Raw genomic sequence first — 24,808 nt, forward strand, 5'->3', positions numbered from 1 at the left:
CTACCAAAGAAAAGGTAGTTTATAACTTCCAGTATCATCTGCCTTATTCATTTTCTTAAGTTTTACAGAATTATTTCTCTTTGTTCATGGAACTGTACTCTCTTCATTTTACAAAGCCTTAAATTAAGACTCAAATCGCATCACAACTTGCCAGTACCTTTAGGTAAATGCAACTTCTTATTTTAAGTAAAATAACCTGGAGTAAAAATGTCCCATTTCAAGGGGAGTATCAGTAGTAAATCATGTGCTGGGAAAAAGAACAAAAAAGGCAGACACCAAACACCTCCATTTTCCCAAGATTAAATGATTATTAAAAAAGCGCGCCACACCGTACAGAAATCAACATTCTCTCCCATAATTCTGTGCGTCTGGGACTATAGAAATGTCACTGTCCCTGCCCCACATCTTCAAATTAACATTCTCAGGTCACAACAGTAAGTCTTCCCAAAAGGGACCTTCCGGAAAAACAAGCTATTTCCTCGGCTCATATTTCCCTGAAAGAAAAATAAAATAAATACAAATAAAATCTAGTGTGAAAATGAGGTCAGCTAGTCCAAAGCAGCAGAGACATCCAACTGGACATATTTCTGAGAAACAAAATGACGAAAATGACCAGACTATCACTATGGGGCAGCAATGTGCCATCTCTGACACAAGCTGAGCCTCTGTGGAACTAACTACCATTTTGACATGTGGATAAAGGCAAGTATTTCTTATCTATTTAGATAGATATTCCCAGTCCAGATTCTGGCTCTGCTATTTGCTAGTTAGCTGGGCTATCAAGTGCGTCAATTCATCAAGTGTCATGAACAGTCCTAACACATAGTAAGCGCCAGCTTGTATTTGTCTTTTTTTTTCTTGGCTGCATGCATGTGGAATCTTAGTTTCCTGATCAGGCTTGGAACCTGTGACCCTTGCAGTATAAGTGCGGAGTCAACCTCTGGACCACTGGGAAAGTCCCCATGTCAGCTTTTATTTGTTTTGAATGGAATGGTCAGATCTCCAGGGAGTACTTTTAAAATCTTATAATTCAAGTAGTCATGTTATGAGTTTAATTGAGCACACTCTAAGTTAGACAGCCTGAACATAGATCCTGCTCTCCCAAATACAGGCTGTGTGATCGTGGGTTACACAACTGGTATTATTTAACTGCTCAAAGTCCCAGTTTCTTCACATGTGAGGTGGAATGGTAAAGTATCGTCTCTCTCCTCACTAGGTTATTTTGAGGGTTGCATGAGCTGAAACCTGGAGAACTCTCAGCATGAGGCCTCGTATACAGTGAATGATCAGTAAACATGTGCTGTTGTCTTAAGCACTTAAAGGATCAACTATAAAGTGTCTGATACCCTAATAATTTTCTATTTGGTTTCTTTCTATAGCAGAGGGTTGAATGTTCATGCTAGGTCTGTCTGGCAACCATCCAAGCGTCCTGGCCTGGGCTCACAGAGGGGCTTGTTGGGCCCACTGAGCAAAAGCCCCCCAACTTAGGCCTCTGCATTCAGAGTTCAGGCTGGGAAGCCTGAGCCTGGGAACAAAGGCCTTTCTCATCGGTGTCACCAGTGCTATGAGAGCATGCAACAAAGAGCTTCCTCATACACGTCCCTCCACAGTCCTTTACAAAGTGCTTCCCACTCAAAAACAGCTTTCAACTGATAGCCACTTTAAGCGATTCCATGTTAAATTTAGCGCACAGCCACTCATCATTTTGGTTCCTATTAAAGCTCTGCCTAGACTGATCAAGAACTTTTGGTTAAAAATAAATAAATAAATAAATAATTTTTGGTTGGAGATGACCTACCCCATAGCAAAAAAAACAATAAACTGGAATCTGGACACTGCATCCACTAATGTGACTACAGAAGTAAAAACAGCTCTGCTGACATCAGTGTGACAAATAATGTCGCAAACAAGCAACTATTTCTCAGCTTTTCTAAATATATTAGAAAGTATATTTCAGAATATATTCTGAAAAGTTACAAGAAGATGAGGTTGGAAAAAGTAATCTGAAATCAAGGGCATCATTTTAATAACCAGAATAACTGACTGCCCAGGCCTTATTTATAATTTGAATGTAACCACTCAAATGGGTTCCAGATCACATCCAGGAATTCTTCCTTCTTCATTACCTCTCCTGATGATTTCTAAGCAGCATATTTTACAACTATGCCAGAGTGACATATGGACCACTGAAAAGGATATATTAACTGGTAACTAAAAGATAACCTACAAGAATTAACCTGGGGTCCCAGAGACTTCTAAGAAAACAAGCAAAAACAAAACAAAACATGAGGGGAGAAGGAGGGAGGGAGGGAGGGAGGGAGAGAGAGAAGTACCTCTTTCTGTAGCATGCACCAGCAATCTATCCAAGAAGAATATATTGGGGCATAGGGAGGGCATCCACCAGCAAGCCTGAAATAGAAACAGAGATTAGTTACCGAAGTCAATATTTATAAAACCTTCTCTCAAGAGCTCAATAGATCTTGGTCAAAATATTCTGCCTGGAAGGTTCCTTGAGAAGCAATTTTAGCAGTTCTGTAGAAACAAATTCTATTGGCACAGGGGAACAACTGAGAATCCAAAACAGATCCCACTTTCTTACATTTAGGTTTTGAATCAACACATAAAGAGAAACTTTATGTATTTTCTAAAACATCTAGGTTTTAATTGGACAAATGAAATTCTAGAACATAGTAATTATATGATTAAAGAGCATTTAAAACTATGTGGTGTTCAAAAGACTCCGAACATGACAATGGATGGTGGTGTGAAACTGTGGTGACTCCCTGCTCTCACTCAGGTGGAACTCCTGCCCACGTCTTCTCTGAGAGTGAAAGTTAGGCACTTAGTCGTGTCTGACTCTTTGTGACCCCATGGACTATAGTCCACACCAGGCTCCTCTGTCCAAGGGATTCTCCAGGCAAGAATACTGGAATGGGTTCCATTTCCTTCTCTGGGGGATCTTCTTGACCCAGGGATCAAACCCAGGTCTCCCGCATTGCAGGTAGACTCTACTGACTGAGCCACCAGGGAAGCCACTTCTCTAAAAAACTGCAATAACAACAACACACTTAACTCATCCTTCAAGCCTGCTCTGGGCTACAATGTGGCAGCCGATCCACACATCACAAAACAAACAGAATATGCTAACTGCTCAAAATGCTACACAGCTACCAATTTGATACCTTGTTTGAAAACAGTGACATGTCTAATGGCATACTGTGACGGGTACCCTAGTGGAACAGAACTAAATCAAGAGGTTAAAACTTCTGTCCAGCCTGGTAGTCACCTGGCACCTGGAAATCAGTGGTGTCCACCCCCACCCGCACCCCTCCTTCCCAGTCAATACATGAAAGGTCAAGAAACTTTCCATTTTCAACCAAATTTTCTACTTTTCTTACTTTAAAACACTTTTTCCATGAAGCCCTGATGAAAAACAGGTACAGGTTGTCATTCAATCCCTAACATACCTTTCATAACGTTCATAAGACAGGATAAGGATTTAGTATAAAGGAAAGATGTGAAAGTAATCTGATCATTATTCCACTATTTTCAGAAAAGAACCTAGACTACTGGGCAAGTACACACTATTTATAAGTACTTGAGAAATATTATTTGTACCCTTCTCTATTTCAAAACAGGATATGAAGAGACTGCTTATAATATAAATTGATGGCATTGCTGGTGTATGGGGCAGACAGAAAAAAATTAGGAAATCTATTCATAGCATCACCTGTACTGATCCTCACCAAATTTCTACCAGGACTGCTCTGCCTGTCAGGCATACAGGCAACCAACTACTAGGATAAGAAATGCAAGGCACTTACCCACAGTTGTTGACAGCCATAAGATTAGAGACAAGCACAAAGGGATAGGTCAACATACTGGCAAAAAACTGTAAAAGAGGGAAGAAACAGCTAAGTTATTAAATCATTCCTAGTCTCTCCATTTTTCTCCTTCCTCACGCTCAGTCCTAGCGCCACCGTGCTCAAACATGCCAACACTGCTTTTGCTTTCTCTGTATCCCAAGTTAAGACTAAATTACACACTTTTGGGTCTGGAGATATTTCTCCCCTTACCATGCAACCTTTTAACCAACGGTCAGAAGACTCTTACTCTGTGACTGTGCCTCATTCAAATGCAACTGAACTTCAACATTTAAAACTAAGTACAATAAGCATTTCAAAACAGCCCTGAAGAAAACAAGAAAACATAAACATCTTTCCAAAGACAATGGAAGCTACTTCGAAAGTCAACCACTAGAAGACTCCACATGATCGAAGAGACTGACGTTTTCAGCATCCGTTCAGCAGGACACAGGAGGAAGCAGGGGCAGGTCTGTGCTGAGAAACGCCCACTGACCCCCCGTGAAAGCTGACCAGCACCAAATTATGTGGGCTTGTTACTACTGTTACTGTGATGCAGGGATTCTGGGTTATTCATACCTCTGACCAAAAAACAGTAATGACACATTCCAAATTTCAAAGAAAACAAAACTACTACTAAAAGGTTAAAAGGATGTTTAAAAACTTACTCCTGTGACAGCTTGGGAATAACTCTTCATTTCATTCATGGTGGAAACCTATAATAGGAAGAAGGCCTTTATTAGAACAAGTGAGAAAATTAAGCTGATATTAAGATCTAATTATCCCCCCAAAATAAAAACAGTCTATTTCTCAATTCAAGTTCTTTGACAACCTGAAAATTAATTTACAGGATGAAAACATAAAAGACTGGCTAGGAGCATAAAAAGGCAGTGGTCAAAATGATCACCCTGACTCAACATTAATAGGCAAGTTCATGTAAGACTAGGATGGCAAAAAAAAAAAAAAGTCTAGGATGGCTTCTAGGTACTAGAAAAAAAAGCACCAGGAAGTGAGATTGGGAACCTTTTCCCATGTCCTAGAAATACAACCCCCGGAAACCACGTTGATGGTACTCTGAGGGCCAAATCACTCCTTCTGTGTACACCCAGCTGCGTCCCAGATGCTGTGGGGAAGATCAGTCTCTATATTCAAGTAACCAAGCGCATGGATTTTTGGTCCTACCTCTGGCCTGGGTGTGTTCTCGTTTCCACCATGCTATGGAACTCTCTTGTGTTCAAAGAGGTCTACAGCTGCTGAGGCTGCAGAAACATGACTTTTAGGGAAAGCTTATTCTCACCCCACCCCGGCCCAGGCTGAAGTTTCCAGAAATCCCAATAGAAGAGTCCCCTTAGCACTTCCAATTAGATGAAACACCTGAATATACGATAGAACTATCCTGCTTCATGGTGTCCTCTAACATTAGGTATCAATAAAGAAGCGATCTCCTTGTAGACTCTTACGCTCACCCAGCCACACCCTTTCCAGGTGCCTCTCTCTGTGGTAAACATCGTAGATCATTCCATTAGCCTTCAAAAATCGAACTGTTAATATTTAGCTGTATAATGGGGAGTCTCATTTAACCAACTGCCATCTTACTGTAAAGCTAACCTAGCTGCCAGGTGGGCACTGGGAAGTCAGCACCAGTGCATCTCATCAAGAGCCCAACCTACCCCACTATCCAGTGCATAGGTATTGACGAGGTAGGCCAGCGAGTTACAGAGCCACAAGGAAATGATGTCACCGAGGAGGCGAGGAATGAGACCCCTGCGTGAAGAAACAATAAAAAGAACCAAGAGATGTGATCGGTTGAAAGATATTTCACTCATTTATATTTATTTATATAAATCATATAATTACTTATCCTTCAATTAAAAAATAAATAAAAGATTTTAAAACATTCTAGAGAACTGAAAGGAACCGAATACCAGAACACAACCAGTTCATTCTAATTAATACAACTGTTCTTTACCAGCAGAGCCACCAGGGAAGCCCAGTCTAATTAATACAACTTTTCTTGAGGCTAATCTCTAATGACTTGTATTCTCATTTTTAAAATGAGAACTTTAAAGCCTACATACCTCTAAGCTGTGGCCAATGGCTCAACTTACTATTAATAACTATAATCAGGGAGGCAAATAATTTGCCTACTTCAGAGAAGAGACTTAAGTATGATTATTGCTAGACTACTTGATATCCAAATTTGGCCATGCAAAAGATGAGAAAAATGACAAAATGAAAATGGCCCAAACATGGACACAGGTGAGAGGCATTAGAAAACACACTTCCGGCCTAGGTAAGCTAGGCGAGGCGGTGTGGAATGATGGGACAAATGTTACTTCACAGATTGAAGACCAAGGATTAAACGCCACTTCTACCACTTATCAGCAAATGAACTTCCCAGAGCATCAGTTTTGTTTTTTTTTAATCTCTAAAATGAGAATAACAATAGCTATCTTGTCTATTTCCCAGAATATTTATGATACTCAAACAAAAATCAACGATGTAGAAACACTGAAAATTAAAATGGACCACTTAGTTAATGACGCAGTTTTTGTCATTAACAGAACTAAGGTAGTAGCCCAAGTTCTTCTAAAGTAAATTCAAGGGAAAGAACACAGTACACAAACATACTCTTGAGGATAAGAAAGATACCTATTAGATAGCTTTCCACTTTCCCAAACTGAACTTTCCTCATTTTATCAACTATATAGCAACCGAGAACTTACCATGAGGGTAGAAACTTGGAATGAATTTATTTATTAAAAAAACCTCTCCTTTCAACCATTTCAGATGTGCAGAGCAAAAGTTTGGGATCTCTTACAAGACCATTTAAGTCAGAGGGGCCAAAACAGAGTTTAACATGAAATAAACCCAGAGAGTACATTTTCCCTGAGGCTGAAACAAGGAGTCATGTCCTCCTTCTCATTAAAGCTTCCTACTCACACAAAAATCACACCCACAAATCAGTAATTTACTCACGCAAAAAATCCGAGGATGCCCTCTTCCCGATAGATGGTTGCTATGGAGTCGCAAAGCCCACTAGGTTTAGGAGGAGGAAAGGTGAAGTGCATTCAGGTTACAAGGTTCAGTTACCACCCTGGACAAGGCAAAATTTATACCCCACCCCTCCCCTTTCTGCCTCCCTCATTCCGCAAAGACAGATGAACCCAGAAACACAAGGGGAGGTACTGCTACCTCAGGGTGTAGTCACATGGAGTCAGGGCGAATTCTGGCTTCAGTGGGGGTGGGGTGGGGGGGTGGTGGTGGTGGTGGTGGTGGTGGTGGGTGGGTGTGTGTGTGTGTGTAGGTCAAATGATATAAGATATATGAATCTGCTTTGCAACCTCTAAGGCCTCAGGGTGTAGTCACATGGAGTCAGGGCGAATTCTGGCTTCAGTGGGGGTGGGGTGGGGTGGTGGTGGTGGTGGTGGTGGTGGTGGTGGTGGTGTGTGTGTGTGTGTGTGTGTGTGTGTGTAGGTCAAATGATATAAGATATATGAATCTGCTTTGCAACCTCTAAGGCATCACAGACATGTAAAATATTTGGCATCAACAGATCTCCTTGAAGACTTGAAAACAGAAATACTTACCAGTACTTGGATTCTCTGCCAATGAATTGCACCATAGATCTCAGAGTGATCACTAAAGAATACAGAGGAAAGATTTTTAAGCTACATCCAGATAAATTTTAATAGCCCTGGAAAAAAAAAAGTTTTGCCCATCTACAGACACTTTTGGTATCTGGATAAACTGGATAAAAACCAAAACAAGCAAACCAAAAACACACAGGCAAGGCACTTTAGTGAACTCTCATGTCAACCTATGGAAGTAGACAGGAGATCATGATACAGAGAGAGAAAAAGTCGAATTTCAGTTGTCCACTGCAAACCTACCATGGAAAGGATGTGTGATGAGAGTCGCAGCAGAACGAGCCATCATCTCCCGAGTCGTCTAGAAACAATCAACACACACACTTGTGAAACCTGAATACGTGACACTTAGATTCCTGCGAGAAGTCACGCGGGCGGACACTGTAGAGTGACAGTGGGCGACACAGCGCTCCTGCCCTTCCCGGAGTCAGCATGAGTAGCCCGAAGAGGATGCAATACAACCCAATATCATTCCAGCACAGCTTTCACTCAGGGATTTCAATGTTATGTCTCAAAATTTCTCAGTAAAGCAGATTTCTATCATCATCTCGAAGAACAAAAGCAAAGAAACCAGGAAAGGGACGTCCCTGGCGGTCTGGGCTTGAAACGCAGGAGGGGTGGTGACCTAGCTGGGATGAACTGTGAGGACTGTATGCAGATCATTAAGTGGCCCTCTCACTGTGAGTGATCTCAGAGACTGATATCTACACTGGGCAAATGTCAGGCTCTATTTAATCTACACCGACATCTTGAGGACAGCAGAACAACTTTGGTTTGGTTTGTCGACCACAACCCTATAACTAACTGCGCAGTATCCTGCAGCTCCTATGTTTATCTCAGTTTATCTTTCTTATCCAGGATTCTGTAAAGAGGTTAGTAAAAAAATTCAATCACAATACATGGAGGTACGTTGTAAATACAGAAGGTCTGTCATTCATTTTTGCACTTAGTTAAGAGATCCCTCACCTCTACTCTAATGGTAGTTCTAAGAGCCACAGGATGAACTAAATGAAGTTAAGAAAATATAAAACACATATTAACACATGTATCTCTCTGCTCCTTGCTCAGTCGCTGCTCAGTCGTGTCCGACTCTTTGTGACCCCAGGGACTGTAGCCCAGCAGGCTCCTCTGTCCATGGTGTTTCCCAGGCAAGAATACTGGAGTGAGTTGCCATCTCCTTCTCCAGGGGATCTTCCCGACTCAGGGATTGAACCGGGTCTCTTGAGGCTCCTGCACCAGAGGGGGGTTCTCTACCACTGTGCCATCCAGAAAGTCATGATACATGTTTCTGAAGGCAGCTTTTACTGAAAATCATGACCTTACTATAGACAATTAGATAATGTCAAGACTAAGAAATAAAAAAGAGTATTATTAAGTTAGGCATGCAACCAACTCCAATGGCAGAAGACAGGGGTGGGAAATGAATGATGAGGGTATTTCAAAGTCAGAATAATGTTGTAAAAGCATTTCTAGATATACAATGTCCAACACACGCAGGACCTCGGCTACTATATTACTATATGTTAACACTTTCAGGCCAGAGATTTTCAACTCTATTATAAGAAGTTTCAATAGAAACCTCTTCAATATTAAAGATGAAATGAGTGGGCAAAATATGTTTCCTTGAAATGCATCAACTCCAAACAGCAAGCAATGCTTTTTTCTCTCTTTCTATTCTGCATGCAGTAAAGCCCATATTAAATCGAAGGTTTAATTTCCCTTGGAACACTGAACATACAGGCCTGATGATCCTGATTCCATAACTGCCACTCCGCTCTGATTTAGACAGATCATAATCATCTCACCTCCTTGATAACCCGGTCAAAGGAAGATGAAACTTCTTTCTGTACATTTCCAGATCCTGACTCCTGGAAATCAAAATGAAAGATCACTATCATGATGGTTTTCAACAGAACTGGTCAAACCGGTGGCCACCCTGTATAAAAACAATCTCCACGATGAAAGGAAAGCTGACTGCTTGTCCCTTTTCCTAAAGAGGACAAAGAGCAGCAGAGGCTCGCAGGGAAAATGGGCTCAAGCATACACATTGGCTTCAACATACCTCAGCCTTGTCACACTCCTGGTAATGCTGCAAAGGAAGAGAAAAGAAAAGAATGATTAGGTCTATCACAGTGTCACTGAGACAGGACATAAAAGGAAAGCCCTATTGATCGGCAGAAATTAAAATGGTTGATTTTTGGGGAGGCAGGGGCTGTAAATTTCCCATTAACTTCTACTTCTAATTAACACTTGGAAATATTAACATTAACACAAGTGTCTTTAAGACGATCCTGTTAAAAAAAAAAAAGACGATCCTGTTGCTAAGTTTAACATACTGATTGGGCAACTCATAAAAAAACTCGTATTTAAGAGAAGAAAAAGAATGGACTTCCCAGGTGGTCCAGTGGTTAAGACTCCTCGCTCCCAGTATAGGACCCGGGTCCTGATCAGGGAACTAGATCCTCCCGCTCCAACTAAGAGCTCGCATGCTGCAAGTAAAAGATCCCACATGCCGCACCTAAGACTAGGTGCAGCCGAATAAATTAAATAAATATTTATTTATTTATTTTTATTTTTTACTTTTTTTAAAATAAATATTTAAAAAGAAGAAAAAGGAAAACAAAACTCCAAGAACATTATTTACTGAACACACACTAACAAAATAAACTGGTAAAAACAGTGCTTCCCAGGCGGTGTTAGTAGTAAAGAACCTGCCTGTCAATTCAGAAGCCCTAAGAGACACAGGTTTGATCCCTGAGTCAGGAAGACCCACTGGAGGAGGGCATGGCAACCCACTCCCAATATTCTTGCCTGGAGAATCCCATGGACAGAGGTGTCTGACAGGCTACAGTCCATGGGATCACAAAGAATCACACACAACTGAAACAACTTAGCACACAGTCAGAGGACTAAGGCCACGGAAAAACTCAGGGCCAATACCAAATTAGGGCAAGATGCTTTCCTTCCCTGTACAAAGAACAGAGAATGGGCACTAAGTCCGAATAGCTAAACCTGCCTCACTTTTCCTTTTGAATTTGACTGTTTCTGAGCCAAACAAGAGAGAAGATGCTCTCTCAACTCTGGCAAAGATACATGAAACTGCCAGAGCTTAGGCTGCGTTGGAAGAGGAAATATTATTTGTGGGAAACAGAAGATGGGCTAGGTGAAATATAAGAACCAGACAACTGACTTCCTAGACATAATGAGGTTTAAAAAATAGACACTCGTCTTTTGCAAAAAGAACTGCATTTCTTAAAAAGAAAATCAGAGGGAAGAGAACAAACATCACAAAGTGAAATGATGGTTTTTGGCCAAATTCCAGATCTTTGGCCAGAAATTAATTCTAACAGTTTCAGGCATCTTTAAAAATTCTCATTTCTAGACTTTGCTTTTCACTGTTAATAAAATTTTCAACCGTCTCTTCTACATTATCCTGAACAGATTTCAATGTAACTCTTGTTCAGATAAACAGAACTCTTTCTAACAGAGTCTGAAACAGCTCTGTCAATCCTAAACCGGTCTTTCTTCTCAACCGTGTAAACTGCTTTGGTTCTAAGTGTAGCACCAAGACCCTGTTCTGCTCACTTGGCTCCGTGTGAACACATACTCTGGGTACCTGGCTACCTCTTGGTCTAACTTTTCCTTTACATAGAGGAACTTGAGTAATTCAAGAGTAATTACAAGAATAATTCCACTCTTGCTCTAAGTCTACACATTAACCTCTTTGAACTAGATGACAACTGTTTTCCCACGTGAAAACTTCCCTGGAGGTCCAGTGGTGAAGACTCTGAGCTTCCACTCCAAGAGGCATGGGTTTTTCCTGGTTGGAGAACTAAGATTCCACATGGTGTCTGAAGCATAGATTTTTAAAAAAAAAAATCTAAACCTCACTTAGGTAACAGCAACACTTTCACTGCGCCAGAAAGTGGTGTGGCTGGAAAACAGAGGAGTAATCCACCAAAAATATCAGCCCATTAACACTCCATCACTCTGACCCACGTCAAAGTCACTCAGCTGTGTCCGACTCTTTGCGACCCCATGGATTATGCAGTGCATGGAATTCTCCAGGCCAGAATACTGGAATACCATTTTGGGTGACCCTGACCCATTGGCCACCCAAAATAGTGGCTCATCAGTCCACAGGCATGATCACAGGAGTAAGTATAATGAATAACAAAACCGCTTCCACAAGAGGAACTGACTGGAAAACCTCTCCAAATCAATTCAACAAAGTCTGAAGAGAATTTAAAACCCAAGCTAATCAGCATGAAACTGTTCAACAAAATCTTGATTTGCTCATCAAACGATAACACATTTTTATCCAGTAGAACTGGGGAACCATTAAAGCCTACTTTAAAAAGTGCATGGAGGACTGTACTGAGTACTGCTTGAAATAAACAGTTTGTAAACATTTGGAATTGAACACATCTGATATATAGGTTGAAACTACTACATAGATTTGGTTAGGAAATACTGCTACACTTTTAAGAACTAGAGCACAGAAGGTAATATATCTTTGGCGCCAGTGGGAGACAGAATAATGAACAAGAAAACCTATTAATTTTATATTCTCAACCCTACTCATACTGAACAACCTTCCCACGAACTGTTCTAAATGGTACAGAATTTGTATGTACAACATCTCTACAAATATACCAAGAGGCAACTCTGCCGACCTACACTGTAACTGGTGCAACTGAAATAAGTACAGTCAAAGGATTTAAAGCTAAAAGAAGTCAGTAAAACAAAGGGGTAACTATGAAAGAAATGTAATCGTGATGTTTTTAAAAACACTTTATGAAACAACTCAAACACACAGAATAATTAAGGAAACGATTCATTACCTCTGCAGCACCTTCTAAGCTTAAACAGATGTTAACATTTCGACCTTTCTGCTTAAAATTTCTTGCCTTTGTAAAATAAACTGCCACAGATACAGCTAAAGTTCCACCCTTCATTTCCTTCCCGCTTCTCCAAAGTAACCATTACCCTTGGAGTCAATGCACACACTTGGGTGAGGTTTTCTTTAAAAACAAACATTCAAATTTGCGCAGTATAACACAAAAAGAAAGAGTGCACAAAATACAAATGCACAGTGGAATAAATAATTAAATGGCAAATATCCACATAGCCATGGTCCAGATCAGGGAAAATCATTCCATTACCCTCGTATCCCACGCATGGTCTCCCTTCCTCTTCCCATAAACAAACACTATCCTGACTTTAACATTTATCTTGTTAAGTTTAAAAAAAAAAGTTTGTCACAGAAAATGTTTTACTAGGAGTAACACTAGGAATAAGAGGAAAATAAAATCAGAAATGTATGTTTTAACCAGTTTCCTTCGTCTTTTGAAGAAATAAGATGAATTATGCATGAATGCTTAGTCTTTAAGTCAAGTTTGACTGCAACCCCATGGACTGTAGCCCAACAGGCTCCTCTGTCCATGGGATTTTCCAGGCAAGAATACTGGCGTGGGTTGCCATTTCCTTCTCCAGGGGATCTTCCCAACCCAGGGATTGAACCTGAGGCTCCTGTCCCATCTCCCCCATTGCGCGCAGATTCTTTACTAATGAAGGAAGCCCCAAATAAGCTATTCAGGAGCTCAAATAAGTGCACTTAATTTCTACTCAGAACACCTGGTCCAGAGGAAGCTTGTGTAGATCAAAATCAATTATTTCATTTTAGTCAAATTCTCCTTGCTTCCCAGGAAAGAATTAAGAATGAGTATTTCAAGTACATGTTTTTCAAGAGGAAGAAAGGCCATGGATATAAATATATCTTTGCAATTGCTCTTAATCTGTAGGACAAACTGTAGTTAAAAGTAATCTAAGTCTATGGGAAGATGGATTTTCTTATTACCTGTAAAACTTTACCATGGACCACAGTTCCAAGGACGCCTGAACACAGTCTTGGAGTTAAGCCTGTGAACAATCCACGCTTCCCATCAATGCTCGCAATGTGCTGAGCTAAGAACACAAATCAGAGATTTACATTCTAGCTCAAAGAAATGGTCACACAGAAATTTCAAGAAAACATGCTTTCTATACATTTTTTTCAGTGACTCCTGCCTATCACGCTTGCCAATGTCATCCAATTCTAAATAAATCAAAAGACACTCACCATAACAAAAGAGACCAGGAAGTTGACAGACTTGCCGCCCAAAAATATTTCGTCCTACTGTTGGAGCAAGAGGCTCATATCCCACCTTTGAAAATAAGAGGATGTATCAATACTAGGTGACATTCCTAGGAATGCCTGGGTTGCAAGGTCTTGAATAAAGAACAAATTTAGAATTACAATTTTTAACACAAGTTAAAATGCAGTGTGTGTTTTCCAAGACAGTAATGAAGTTATCACCCCTGTTCTTGTTTTTTGTCTTGTTTTGTTTTAAATTTTGGCACTTGGTTAAGACTGGTTTCAATAAACTGCAAGTTTTCTTTCGGTTCACATTCTACAAAAAAAAACCATGTAGCTGAGATAGACTAGTATTAAACTGAAAACAGAATAAGGGGATTTTTGTGTTAAGAAAGCTACAGTTTACTGAGGATGCACGAAAGTATTTTCTAAAGAAAATCTAGCATTTTTTTTTTTTTTTAAATATTTGGACAAAGTGAGATGACTAAGCCAGTGTCAAGTTCATATTTGGCTAGCAAGACAAACCACTCAAAGGCAAACGCAGATACAGCTTGATAATTCATTTGGGAAACAATTATAAACTAAGTCTGTATTAAAGGAGCAGACAGTCATGAAAAATCTAATGAAGGCCATTTTAGAGTTAATTTCATCATGTTATCTCTACAATATGTTTAGAGTCTTTAGTGCCAAAGAGATCCTCCAGTGAATGAATGCTGTTGGACATGGTCTTGACTCTCTATTGCTGTGATTCTCAACCTGTTCAATTGAAGAACTCCAGAAAGGCTCACAGTGCAACCATTTTTAAAACTGAGTATTTGGGAATTTCACCAAAACCCCTGAGACACTTGGCAACACAAGGATGTTGTGCAATCAGGATTAAGGAGTTTCTGAGGCAACAGTTCTGATTGTCACTAGAAAACCCTGCCTCCTGGATAATGACTGAGTAATGGGCTTATACCAGATTTATGGCAAAATGCTTTCATCTCAGATACTACCTAGCTAAAAATGTGCCAACTCTGTTTTAGATGTCAGAGTACATTTCAAAAATTTGTTCTTTTTGTATTTTTTGGCCACATTATGCAGCTTGTGGGGATCTTAGTTCCCTGATCAGGGACTGAACCTCGGCCCTTGGCAGTGAAAGCGTGGACCTCCAGGGAATTCCTTTTGTTCTTAATTAAAAAAAAAATATTTATTTACTTGGCTGTGCCAGGTCTCAGCAGTAGCACTCGGCAATCTTTGTTGTGGCATGCAGGATCTAGCTGCCTGATCAGGGATTCCCCAAGTGGGTCGGGTGGGGGTCTCCAAGACTTAGCCACTGGATCACCAGGGAAGTCCCACTGTTCTTAATTTAAATAACGAATTTTACAATGGTTTTTATTTACAGGTTCTGAATCCTCATGGGTCAACATGTTGTATGAATGAGTATCATAAACTGAAAAATAAGAAATGGGGACTTCCCTAGTGTCATGCCTATTTTTGACAGAACGGTGGGTGGTGGGGTCAGGGCTTCTATCCTTGGTACCATGCATGACATAATGACCTCAACACTCAACAAAGTTTCAAAAATTAAAGACCTGTCCAGGGAAATCTAGAAAGGCAATTGAAAACACTATCTTCAATTAAAACCTGGCATACCTGCCTGTGAATAGAAAATACCCCTTAAGAATTATTTCACAGAAGATTAGAAACTAACATATATACTTAAAACTCTCTAACAAAACTTTCGGCTGAACTGATGTCCAGCTCTGACAGATGGGATTTTCACTGTCATGAGCCACATGGGCTGCTGCTGGAGAGCGCTCAGTGCATCCTTCCGAAATTTGACTCAGCAACCACTTGATTATCACTTCTGAATGAGCTCCTTGTATTTCTCTGGGTATCTGGTGCTAAAATCTCGGAACAGAAAAGCAGCAATAATAGTAGCAAAAAAAAAAAAAAAAAAAAGAAGAAGAGGAAGAAGAAGAGGAAACAAAAGCTAACAAAACGTAGGCTCCCCTTAAATCTCAAATTTGTCTTTAACAGATTTCACATCTTGCGTTTGGGCGCGGGGGACAAGAGAAGAACGCTCATTTCAGAGGAGCGGAGTGGGTAAAGGTTGGGAAGACCTTGGCGGCGCCCGGCCAGGATCGACCTCGGGGAAGAGAAAACAAAGTTCACAGGAGCCAGCGGGCAGGGCAAGGCAGGGCGGCAGTTGGGCTACCGGGAAAGGAGCGGGCCTCACGGCTCGGCTGGAAGGCGAGACTTCGGAAAGGCCCACGGGTAGTGGGAGCTCCGCGGACGAGGGGAGTCGTCCCTGCGGGGAAGGAAGGGGCGAGCAGCAAAGAAGGAGCAGCAGCATCTCAGGAGACTGAAGGCCCGGAAGGCTGGAGCCGGTCCTCAGGCGCCCTGGGCAGCGGCCACCCAACAGGGCACCGAACGGGGGAGGGAATGGCGACAACTCATACCTGGATGAGCACCTTCACGTACATGAGCGGCTGGGACAGGATGGTGAGACCGGAGCCCAGGAGCACCTGACTGGCCGCGTCCGCCATGATGGCACCCGCGGACGGACAGACAGACCGAGCCACCAAGCGACCGAGCCGGTCCCGGGTCACGTGCCAGGGCCGCCGGCTTCACTGGCCCGCCCGCGGCGCGCGCGCACGCACGCCCCGGCGCGCGCGTCCCCGCCCACAGCCCCGCCCTCAGAAACGGCAGGCGCTCGCGAGCCGGCGCAGACGTCGGGGCGGGGCTTACGGCCCGGGCGCGCGCGTCCTGTGCTGGGATTCCCCCGCCCTCCACTAGGAACGGGCCATTTCTCCTGCGCTTGCGCATGCAGAGAGCTTCCGGGTGGGAAGAATGGGCGTGGCAATGGGGCCTGACCCTTTCGGCCAAAGCAAGGTCATATGAATGAAAGGAATTGTAACTGGATTCTTCGATGCTCTTGCCTCTGCACTTGAGCTTTGGGGATCAGCAATGTAAGGTCCAAAGAATATTCAGCTTCAGAATCATAAATAATCTCAGTTCAGTTCAGTCGCTCAGTCGTGTCCGACTCTGTAACCCCATGGACTGCAGCACGCCAGGCTTCCCTGTCCATCGCCAACTCCCAGAGTTTACTCAAACTCATGTCCATCGCGTCGGTGATGCCATCCAACCATCCCATCCTCTGTCGTCCCCTTCTCCTCCTGCCTTCAATCTTTCCCAACATCAGGGTCTTTTCCAGTGAGTCAGTTCTTTGCATCAGGTGGCCAAAGTATTGGCGTTTCAGTTTCCGCATCAGTCCTTCCAATGAATATTCAGGACTTTAGGATGGACTGGTTGGATCTCCTTGCTTGCAGTCCAAGGGACTCTCAAGAGTCTTCTCCAACACCACAGTTCAAAAGCATCAATTCTTCAGGGCTTAGCTTTCTTTATAGTCCAACTATAAATAAACAATCTAATGACCAGCAAAACCTAGAGGAGTTTGAATAATGAACCCATCAGGGGGTTGCTATTTATGTACTCATTCATTCAATGTTAACTTCTCCGAAAGGCCTTCTCTGACCTTTATTTAAATTTAACCCCCCCCCCCTTTATTCCTACCACAGCATGTTGTAATACTTATACTTATCTGGAATTTATCTTTTAATCTCCTCCACCAGAATATAGACCCCCAGTGAGTTCAGGAGCCAGGACAGTTTTTGATCCTTGTCTAGCATTTCACATATGAAATGCTCAATAAATATTTATTGCATAAACGAACAATTACTTCAGTGACTACCAGGCCACAGGTTATTAGGGGAAAAAAGAAAAACAGCATTGCCCTCAACCTTTCAGTCCCAGCTCACACTTTCTAAATCAAACAACACTTAGAACCTGGCGCAGAGAAGGAAGAGGAGACTTGAATTTCAGTCGTGGTTCTCCTTTGTGTCAAAATGATTGGAAAGTCATTTTATCTTCTTCTATTTTCAATTTTTGTATCTAAATCTAAAACTACTACCTGCCTCTCGGGATTATTATGGAGACTTAAATGAAATTGTGCATAGGATAAGATTTTTAAAAACTGTATATTGAAATCCAAATGTTAGTTTTAATTAATACTGTTCTGTACTCAGCACGGTGCGAGGGAGGCAGTTTACAGAGTGGGAGGGAGAATGGACTTGGAAACCTATGGTCCAAATTTCACCTCCACTAATTATTAACTGTGTGACCTTAGGCTGATCACATGATGTCTTTGAACCTTAGAAAAATGAGTATAGTATTATCTACTTCATTCCCTTGTTGTGAGAACTGAATGAAATGACATGCCTACACAACTTGGCACATGAAAATATAATATCAAATTGTGACTTTTTGAGTTGTAACACACAAGTTGATTCTAATTAAATCCAGAAACTGTTTCAACATCAAAAGGATTGGTGTCTTAACAACATTGTCTAACCAGAGGATGTTTGATGTCTAACCATAGAGACCATTTAGCAAGAGGACTTTTTTTTCTGATTTTCTTGAAGTGTAGTTGATGTACAGTATTATATGTTACAAGTGTACAACATGGTGATTCACAACTTTTAAAGGTTGTACTTTCTGGTTTCCCTGGTAGCTCAGCTGGTAAAGAATCTACCTGCAATGTGGGAGACATGGGTTCGATTCCTGGCTTGGGAAGATCCCCTGGAGAAGGGAATGGCAACCCACTCCAGTATTCTTGCCTGGAGAATTCCATGGACAGAGGAGCCTGGCAGGCTACAGTCCATGGGGTCACAAAAAGTCGGACATGACTGAGCAACTTTCACTTTTCACTTTCATACTTTATTTGTATGAATAGTTATTGGGCTGGGCAAGCTTTTTGGCCAGCCCAATATTATAAAATATTAGCTCTATTCCCTGTGTTGTACAGTATATCCTTATAGTTTACTTATTTTATACATAAAAGTTTGTACCCTTAGACCCCTGCCCCTACTTTGCCCCTACCCCCATCGAGTGGACTCTTCATTCATGGATTTGTGCGTTAGTGGTGCCAAGAATGCATGTTTGCCTCAATGATGTCTGTGGGCACTAAGAGGTACAGAGACTCTTGCAAGAGTGTGAGTGTGTGGTTGAGCAGGCTGCTCCACCATGTTCTCCAATGGTGTAGGGTAGAAGCCACCCATGAAATTTTGGGAAGAACCTGTAGAGAGGGAACTAAAGTCAGTGGCATAAATAAGAGAAGTGCAAAAGTAGACAGCTGAGCTGCCGTATACAGCTCCCCAAGCTGTGCACTGCACAGCTCCAAAGAGTGCCATTCTCAAGGACTATGATTTAAATGGGTGGTGTTGGACTTGCCCAGGGGTTCAGTGGTTAAGACCCCACACTTCCAATGCAAGGGGTGCAAGGTTCAATCCCTGGTCGGGGAACTAAGATCCCACATGCTGGAGGGTGCAGCCAAAAAGTAAGATAAATAAATAAAATAAGTAAATAAATGGTGTTCCCAATACAGTTCAATATGGTGACCATATTTGGTGACCCGTATTCAGGTGGTGAGAGGAAAAAAGTGAAAGGAGGCAGAGATAATTGGGAAAGGAACAGACCTAGAACAGAAAAGAGTAACTGAAGTCAAAGGTTTGGAAAAGAAAGGAAGTGAGTTGTGTCAAAAGCTGCTGAGAGATCTGTAATAATAATGAATGAAACCCAGAGAAAGATTTGGGAATTTGCCATGTAAAAGACTCCTGGGGTGGAAGGCAGTTTGAGAGCAATCAGAACTCCGGTCCCTTTTTTCCCATTTTCCACATCCGCTTCTTCCACTTTGCTAGTTGACAATCTTGAGCGAGTCATTTAAACACTTTGTTTAAATCGGGGTGAATAAACCCTCCTGCGCTGGCTCACTGTGATAAATTTCAAAAGCTACCTGGCATTTCCCTATTCCCCCTCTCTGCTTTATTTTTTTCCCTAGCCTTTATCACCTTCTAAAGAATTACATAATTAATTTTAAAACTTGTCCCTTCCCACCAGATACTAACACACGAGCTCTTCTAGGAGGGCAGGGATCTTGTTGTCTTCTTTGTTCACTGCCCCACTCTCAGTGCCAGGCACACAGGTATTCAGGAAGTGTTCGTCAGAATAATTATTCCAGTGGAAACCTCTGGAATTTACTGGACAGTGAGTGTGTCAGTTTCCTTCCCACTGGATCACCAGGGAATTCTCTCTGTTGGCTTTTCAATGGGGAACAGACAGTAAATGGGAAGCCCACTTGACTAGGAGTCAGAAACCCAGAAGTGCTGACCTTATTAATAACATTTCTTTTATGACCTTGGGTGCATGCCCTTTGCCAGGCTTGAGTTCCCCCATCTGACAAAACCAGGAGGCTGAGGAGCTCCAGTATTCCATGCAGGTGAAGATCTCTGAATCCGTAGGACTTTGGCAGAAGACGAGTCCTGGGCTTATGAGAGGGTGAACAGGACAGCAGAGATGCCATCCTGCTTCTTTCCCAAGACTACCCTCACCTGCAGGAATGGCTTTCCAGCCCTGCTCCTTCCCCTTCAAAGAGGAACCATCCTCTGCCCGAAGCTGATCTTGCTCTCTCTCCAGCACTGACAGAGTCAGAGAAAGACAAGAGGGGGGTCTTTTTCTATGCCTCTCTTTTTGGAGAAAGAAAACTTTCCCCAGATTCCTTCCCTGGTAGACTGCTCATAAATCACTGGGCAGAAGTGGGTCACCTGCCACCTGCTGACCCATTGGTTGGCTGGGACCAGTGATTCTCAACAAGGGTTGATTTTGTCCCCTGGGGGATATTCGGCAATATCTGGACACAGCAATAGTGCAGCTGTTGAGAAATCTTGGCTTAGTCTAAGGTGTGTTATTCTTTTAAATTCTCTTAGATTCAATTTGATAATATTTTATTTGGGATTTTAGAATTTGATACAATTGATACTCACAAGTGTGGTTTGTAATTTTCTTTGTGTGTGCTGGTATTGTCATTTGGCATCAATGTTATACAATATAGTATTTTTTTTTAAGGTATTCTTTTTTAGGGCTTCCCTTGTGGCTCAGTCAGTAAAGAATCTGCCTGCAGTTCGGGTAGACCTGGGTTCGATCCCTGGATTGGGATGATCCCCTGGAGGAGGGCACGGCAACTCACTCCAGTATTCTTGCCTGGAGAATCCCCACGGAGAGAAGAGCCTGGTGGGCTACAGTCCATGGGGTCGCAAAAGAGTTGGACACGACTGAATACTAAGCACACACACAGCACACATTCTTCTTTAATCCTCTACAACATTTAAAATAACAATTCTTAAAGTTTTCGTAGAGTAACCCCATGAAACTCTCTGGACTTGGTGCATTTTTTTTTTTGGGCGGGGGGAGTTGCTTTCTGACAACATTCCTTATTTCTTTTAAAGTACTTTGTTCTAATTTTCCATCTCGTTTGATAATTTGTATTGTCTAGAAAATTATTTCATCCATGTTTTCATATTCAATCACATGGAGCTAAGCAAAGTAGCCTCTTATGATTCTTTTTTTTTTTTTTTCAATTCCTACAACTTTTTTCCTTTTCTTATTTTTTTTTTTCCTTTTCTTATTCTTTTCCATTATGGTTTATTATAGGATACTGAATATAATTCCCTGTGCTATACAACAGGATCTTGTTGTTTATCCATCCTAAATGTAATATTTTGCATCTGTTGTTCCCTAACTCCCAACCCAGCCTTTCCTTATTCCCCCTCTCATGGCAACCACGAGTCTGTTCTCTAGGTCAGTGAGTCTGTTTCTATTTCACATAGAAGTCCATCTGTGTATGATTTCTTCTCAGTATATGCAGAATCTGTGGTTATCTCCCATTGGAACCATCGTTTCTTTGGTGCCTTTATATGCTCTCTCTTTTTTTTTTTTTCCTGATTAGGTTTTCCAACATTTTAACTCTTTCATTGCTCTTTTTTTTTTTCTCCCAAATGATCAGTATACTCTTGGAAAATCTCAGTGAGGGCAAATGAAAGCTCTTGAGACTGGCAGATAAATAGAAAAACAAAATTTTTTAAAAATGTTTATTTGGCTGCACCAGATCTTAGTTGTGGCATGTGGGATCTAGTCCCCTGACTAGGGATTGAACCTGGGCCCCCTGCATCGGGAGTGTGAGTCTTAGCCACCGGATCACCAGGGAAGTCCAAAAACAAAAGTTTTAATACAGGAGACAGAAAAGCTAGAAAGAAGAGAGTTAAATCAACTTGCTAGAATCAGAGCCCATACGCGCAACTCAGAAAGACAGAAGACCATATAGCAGAGTGAGTGGCACTTAGAATTCTTCTCATGGCAAAGAGAGAAAAAATGTTTCTGCAGCCTACCTACTACTTGGGCTTGCTTTAGAGATGACCAACATGGCTATTTTTAGAGCCAAGCTTGCCTGTTTATACAGGCTTTTCTTGTGTAAGAATATGCATTTTGTCCTCTACTGTTTTGCCTGTCCTTGGCCACTGGTGCTAATAAGGCTCATGAAATTAAGGAAACACGCTGAACTCCCTGCCAGGTTATGAGGGTTTGTTACAGTTCAACCAGCTCTCAGACATATAGACTACTTTCTGTCGGTCTCCCAACTAATCATGTCTATTACTAACTGCAGTAATTCCTTCCATCTGTTTTCTTTTTTTTTTCCATCTGCTTTCTTTGACTTCATTTAGTTGTTCTAATTCTTTCAGTTAGATGCTGTGTTCATTGTCTATTGCTACCATAATGAATCGCCCCAGATTTGGTGGCTTAAAATGATACAGTTTGTTATCTGACAGTTCTGCAGGTCAGAAGTCCAGTAGGAGTGGCGGATATCAGCTCTGGGTCCCACAAGGTTGAAATCAAGTCATTGACCCACTGGGTCCTTATCTAGAAGCTCTCGGGGAGAAGTTACTTCCAGGTTCATTCAGGTTGTTGGCAGAATTCAAATTCAGTTCCACATGGTCATAGGACTGAGGTTCACATTTCCTTGTTCACTGTTGGCCAAGGGTTTGTCTGAGCTTCTGGAGACTGCTAACATTCCCTGACTTCATCTTCATAAACTGGCAATGATGGATCCAATCTTTCTCATCCTTCAAAAATCTCTGGTGTCCTGACTACTAGGGTTTCCCTGGTGGCTCAGATGGTAAAGAATTTGCCTGCAGTGCAGGAGACTTGGGTTCCATCCCTGAGTCTGGAAATTCCCTGGAGAAGGGAATGGCAACCCACTCCCGTATTCTTACCTGGAGAATTCCATGGACAGGGGAGCCTGTGGGGCTGCAGTTGATGGGGTCACAAAGAATTGGACACCTGAGTGACCAACACTTCCACTTTCTGTCTACTGATCTCTTCTGCCTCTTATTCTACCCCATCTCTCTGATGGAGTCTTCTTTTTTCCTCTTCTAATTTAAGATTTTATGTGATTATACTTGACCTACCTGGATAATCTGGCATAACCTCCCTATATTAATGTCAGCTGATTAATAACCTTAATTCCATCTGCAAAACCCTTTTATAGCAGTACCTAGATTAGTGTTTGATTAAATAAGCAGAAGATGGGGATCTTGGGGGAGACTTTTTCTTTGGGCCACATAGCATGTGGGATCTTGGTTCCTTCGACCAGGGATCAAACCTGTTCTGCCTGGAATGGAAGCGCAGAGTCTTAAAGACTGAACTGCCAGGGAAGTACCACGGAGACCTTTAGAATTCTGCTTACTATTCATTGTTACCCTTGCTTCATTCATTGTTACCTTTTGTGTTCATTACCTTAAGAATTTAAGTGTGAATTTCCTTTCGAACACTGCTTTAGCTTACATATTCTAATACGTCCTTCAGTAGTTAGAAATTTTGGTTTTGATGATTTTTTGACAAAAGATTTGCTTGAGAGGAATGTTTGATATCTGAATGGCTGATCTAATTCACGGATTGAAATTTTCTTTTAATAGACAAATTAGCCAATTTACATTTCTTGATACGACAAATACTTTTGGTCATAGTTATATTATGTTTTATAATTTTTTTCAATGTTAAAAAAGTGTTTACAACTTTAAAAATAGGTTTTTTGGATAGCTTCAAAATAAACTTTTACTATATGAACTATTTTTGAGTGTGCATAGGTATATTTGAAAGGTTCTGTTGTATACACATGAAATAAATTTATATTCATTGTTTTCCCTTCTCCATCTCCATTATCTTTCTTACTTCCAGATCCCATATAATTGTATTCTTGTATTTCACAATATACAATATATATACAATATAACACAATTGTATTATTGTGTTCACACATAGTACCCCTAGTGTTCATATTTATATCTTTAAATATACTTAGCACTTGATTTATCAACTTTACATTTCTTTTTATGAAATCAGCATCATCACAGTACTTTTCACGTTTACTCCTTCTCTCTCAACTATTATTATAAATATAATTAACATATTGCTAGGTTTGGGAATTCCCTGACAGTCCAGTAGTTAGGACTCTGCGCTTTCACTCCTGGGGGCACAGGTTCAGTCCCTGGTCGGGGGACTAAGATTCCACGAGCCGTTTGGCCAAAAACATATTGCTAGGTTTATAAGATTTTCATTCCATTTTATAATAAAAGGCATTCACATTTTTTAAAGTCGCAAGATTAGAATAAAATAAAATGGCTTTTATATTCTCTATGAGTTCTTTTGGTGACGTTGTCTCTATTCATCTCTTGGTTGACTCAAGTTCATTTTCTAGTAGATTTTTCAAAAAAGGAGTATGGAAAATATATTATATATATTATATATGCATATTAAATAATACATATTAAAATTTTAATCTTTCTGCCTGGATGCCTTACTTTCACCTTGAATTTCAATAACTTCACTAAGGCATGCCTTATTTTTGTTGTTGTCATTAATTTTTCTGAGAGAAGGTATGATCTTTCACTATGCAGATTTTTTAATACTGGTAGATCGATTCAATTATGTCTTTTTAAAAATAATTTAAAACTATGTTTTGAAAGTAGGTTATAAAGCAGTGTGTAGAATATGATCTTATTTAACAAAAAACCATCTTTACAAAAGATTTGAAAAGATTAAAAATAATTTGTTAACTATGATCATCTCTGGGTGACAGCGATATTGTGTTTTTATTTCCTTATTATTGCTTAACTGATTCCTTAATTATCTGTAATAAACCTATATTTTTTTACAGTAATAAAAGGCATGAAGGGGACTACCCTAGTGATGCAGCGGCTGAGACTCTGCGCTCCCAATGCAGGAGG

The 24,808-nt window shown here is 41.1% G+C and overlaps 1 protein-coding gene across 1 annotated transcript; it reads right to left on the bottom strand.

Annotated features, from left to right (window-relative positions):
• Positions 1–284: 284 nt before the first annotated feature.
• On the bottom strand, positions 285–16,262 carry MTCH2 (mitochondrial carrier 2). Its single transcript, XM_061153615.1, has 13 exons — positions 16,094–16,262; positions 13,635–13,719; positions 13,374–13,480; positions 9,576–9,602; positions 9,319–9,381; positions 7,757–7,814; positions 7,454–7,505; positions 6,843–6,902; positions 5,534–5,627; positions 4,532–4,579; positions 3,825–3,892; positions 2,334–2,409; positions 285–494 (listed from the first exon to the last, which is right to left on the bottom strand). The coding sequence occupies exons 1-13, from the start codon at positions 16,178–16,180 to the stop codon at positions 408–410; spliced, it is 912 nt and encodes a 303-aa protein (XP_061009598.1). The 5' UTR covers positions 16,181–16,262; the 3' UTR covers positions 285–407.
• Positions 16,263–24,808: the final 8,546 nt, after the last annotated feature.

This window comes from Dama dama, chromosome 1, assembly GCF_033118175.1.
Source record: "Dama dama isolate Ldn47 chromosome 1, ASM3311817v1, whole genome shotgun sequence".
Lineage (NCBI taxonomy): Eukaryota > Metazoa > Chordata > Mammalia > Artiodactyla > Cervidae > Dama > Dama dama.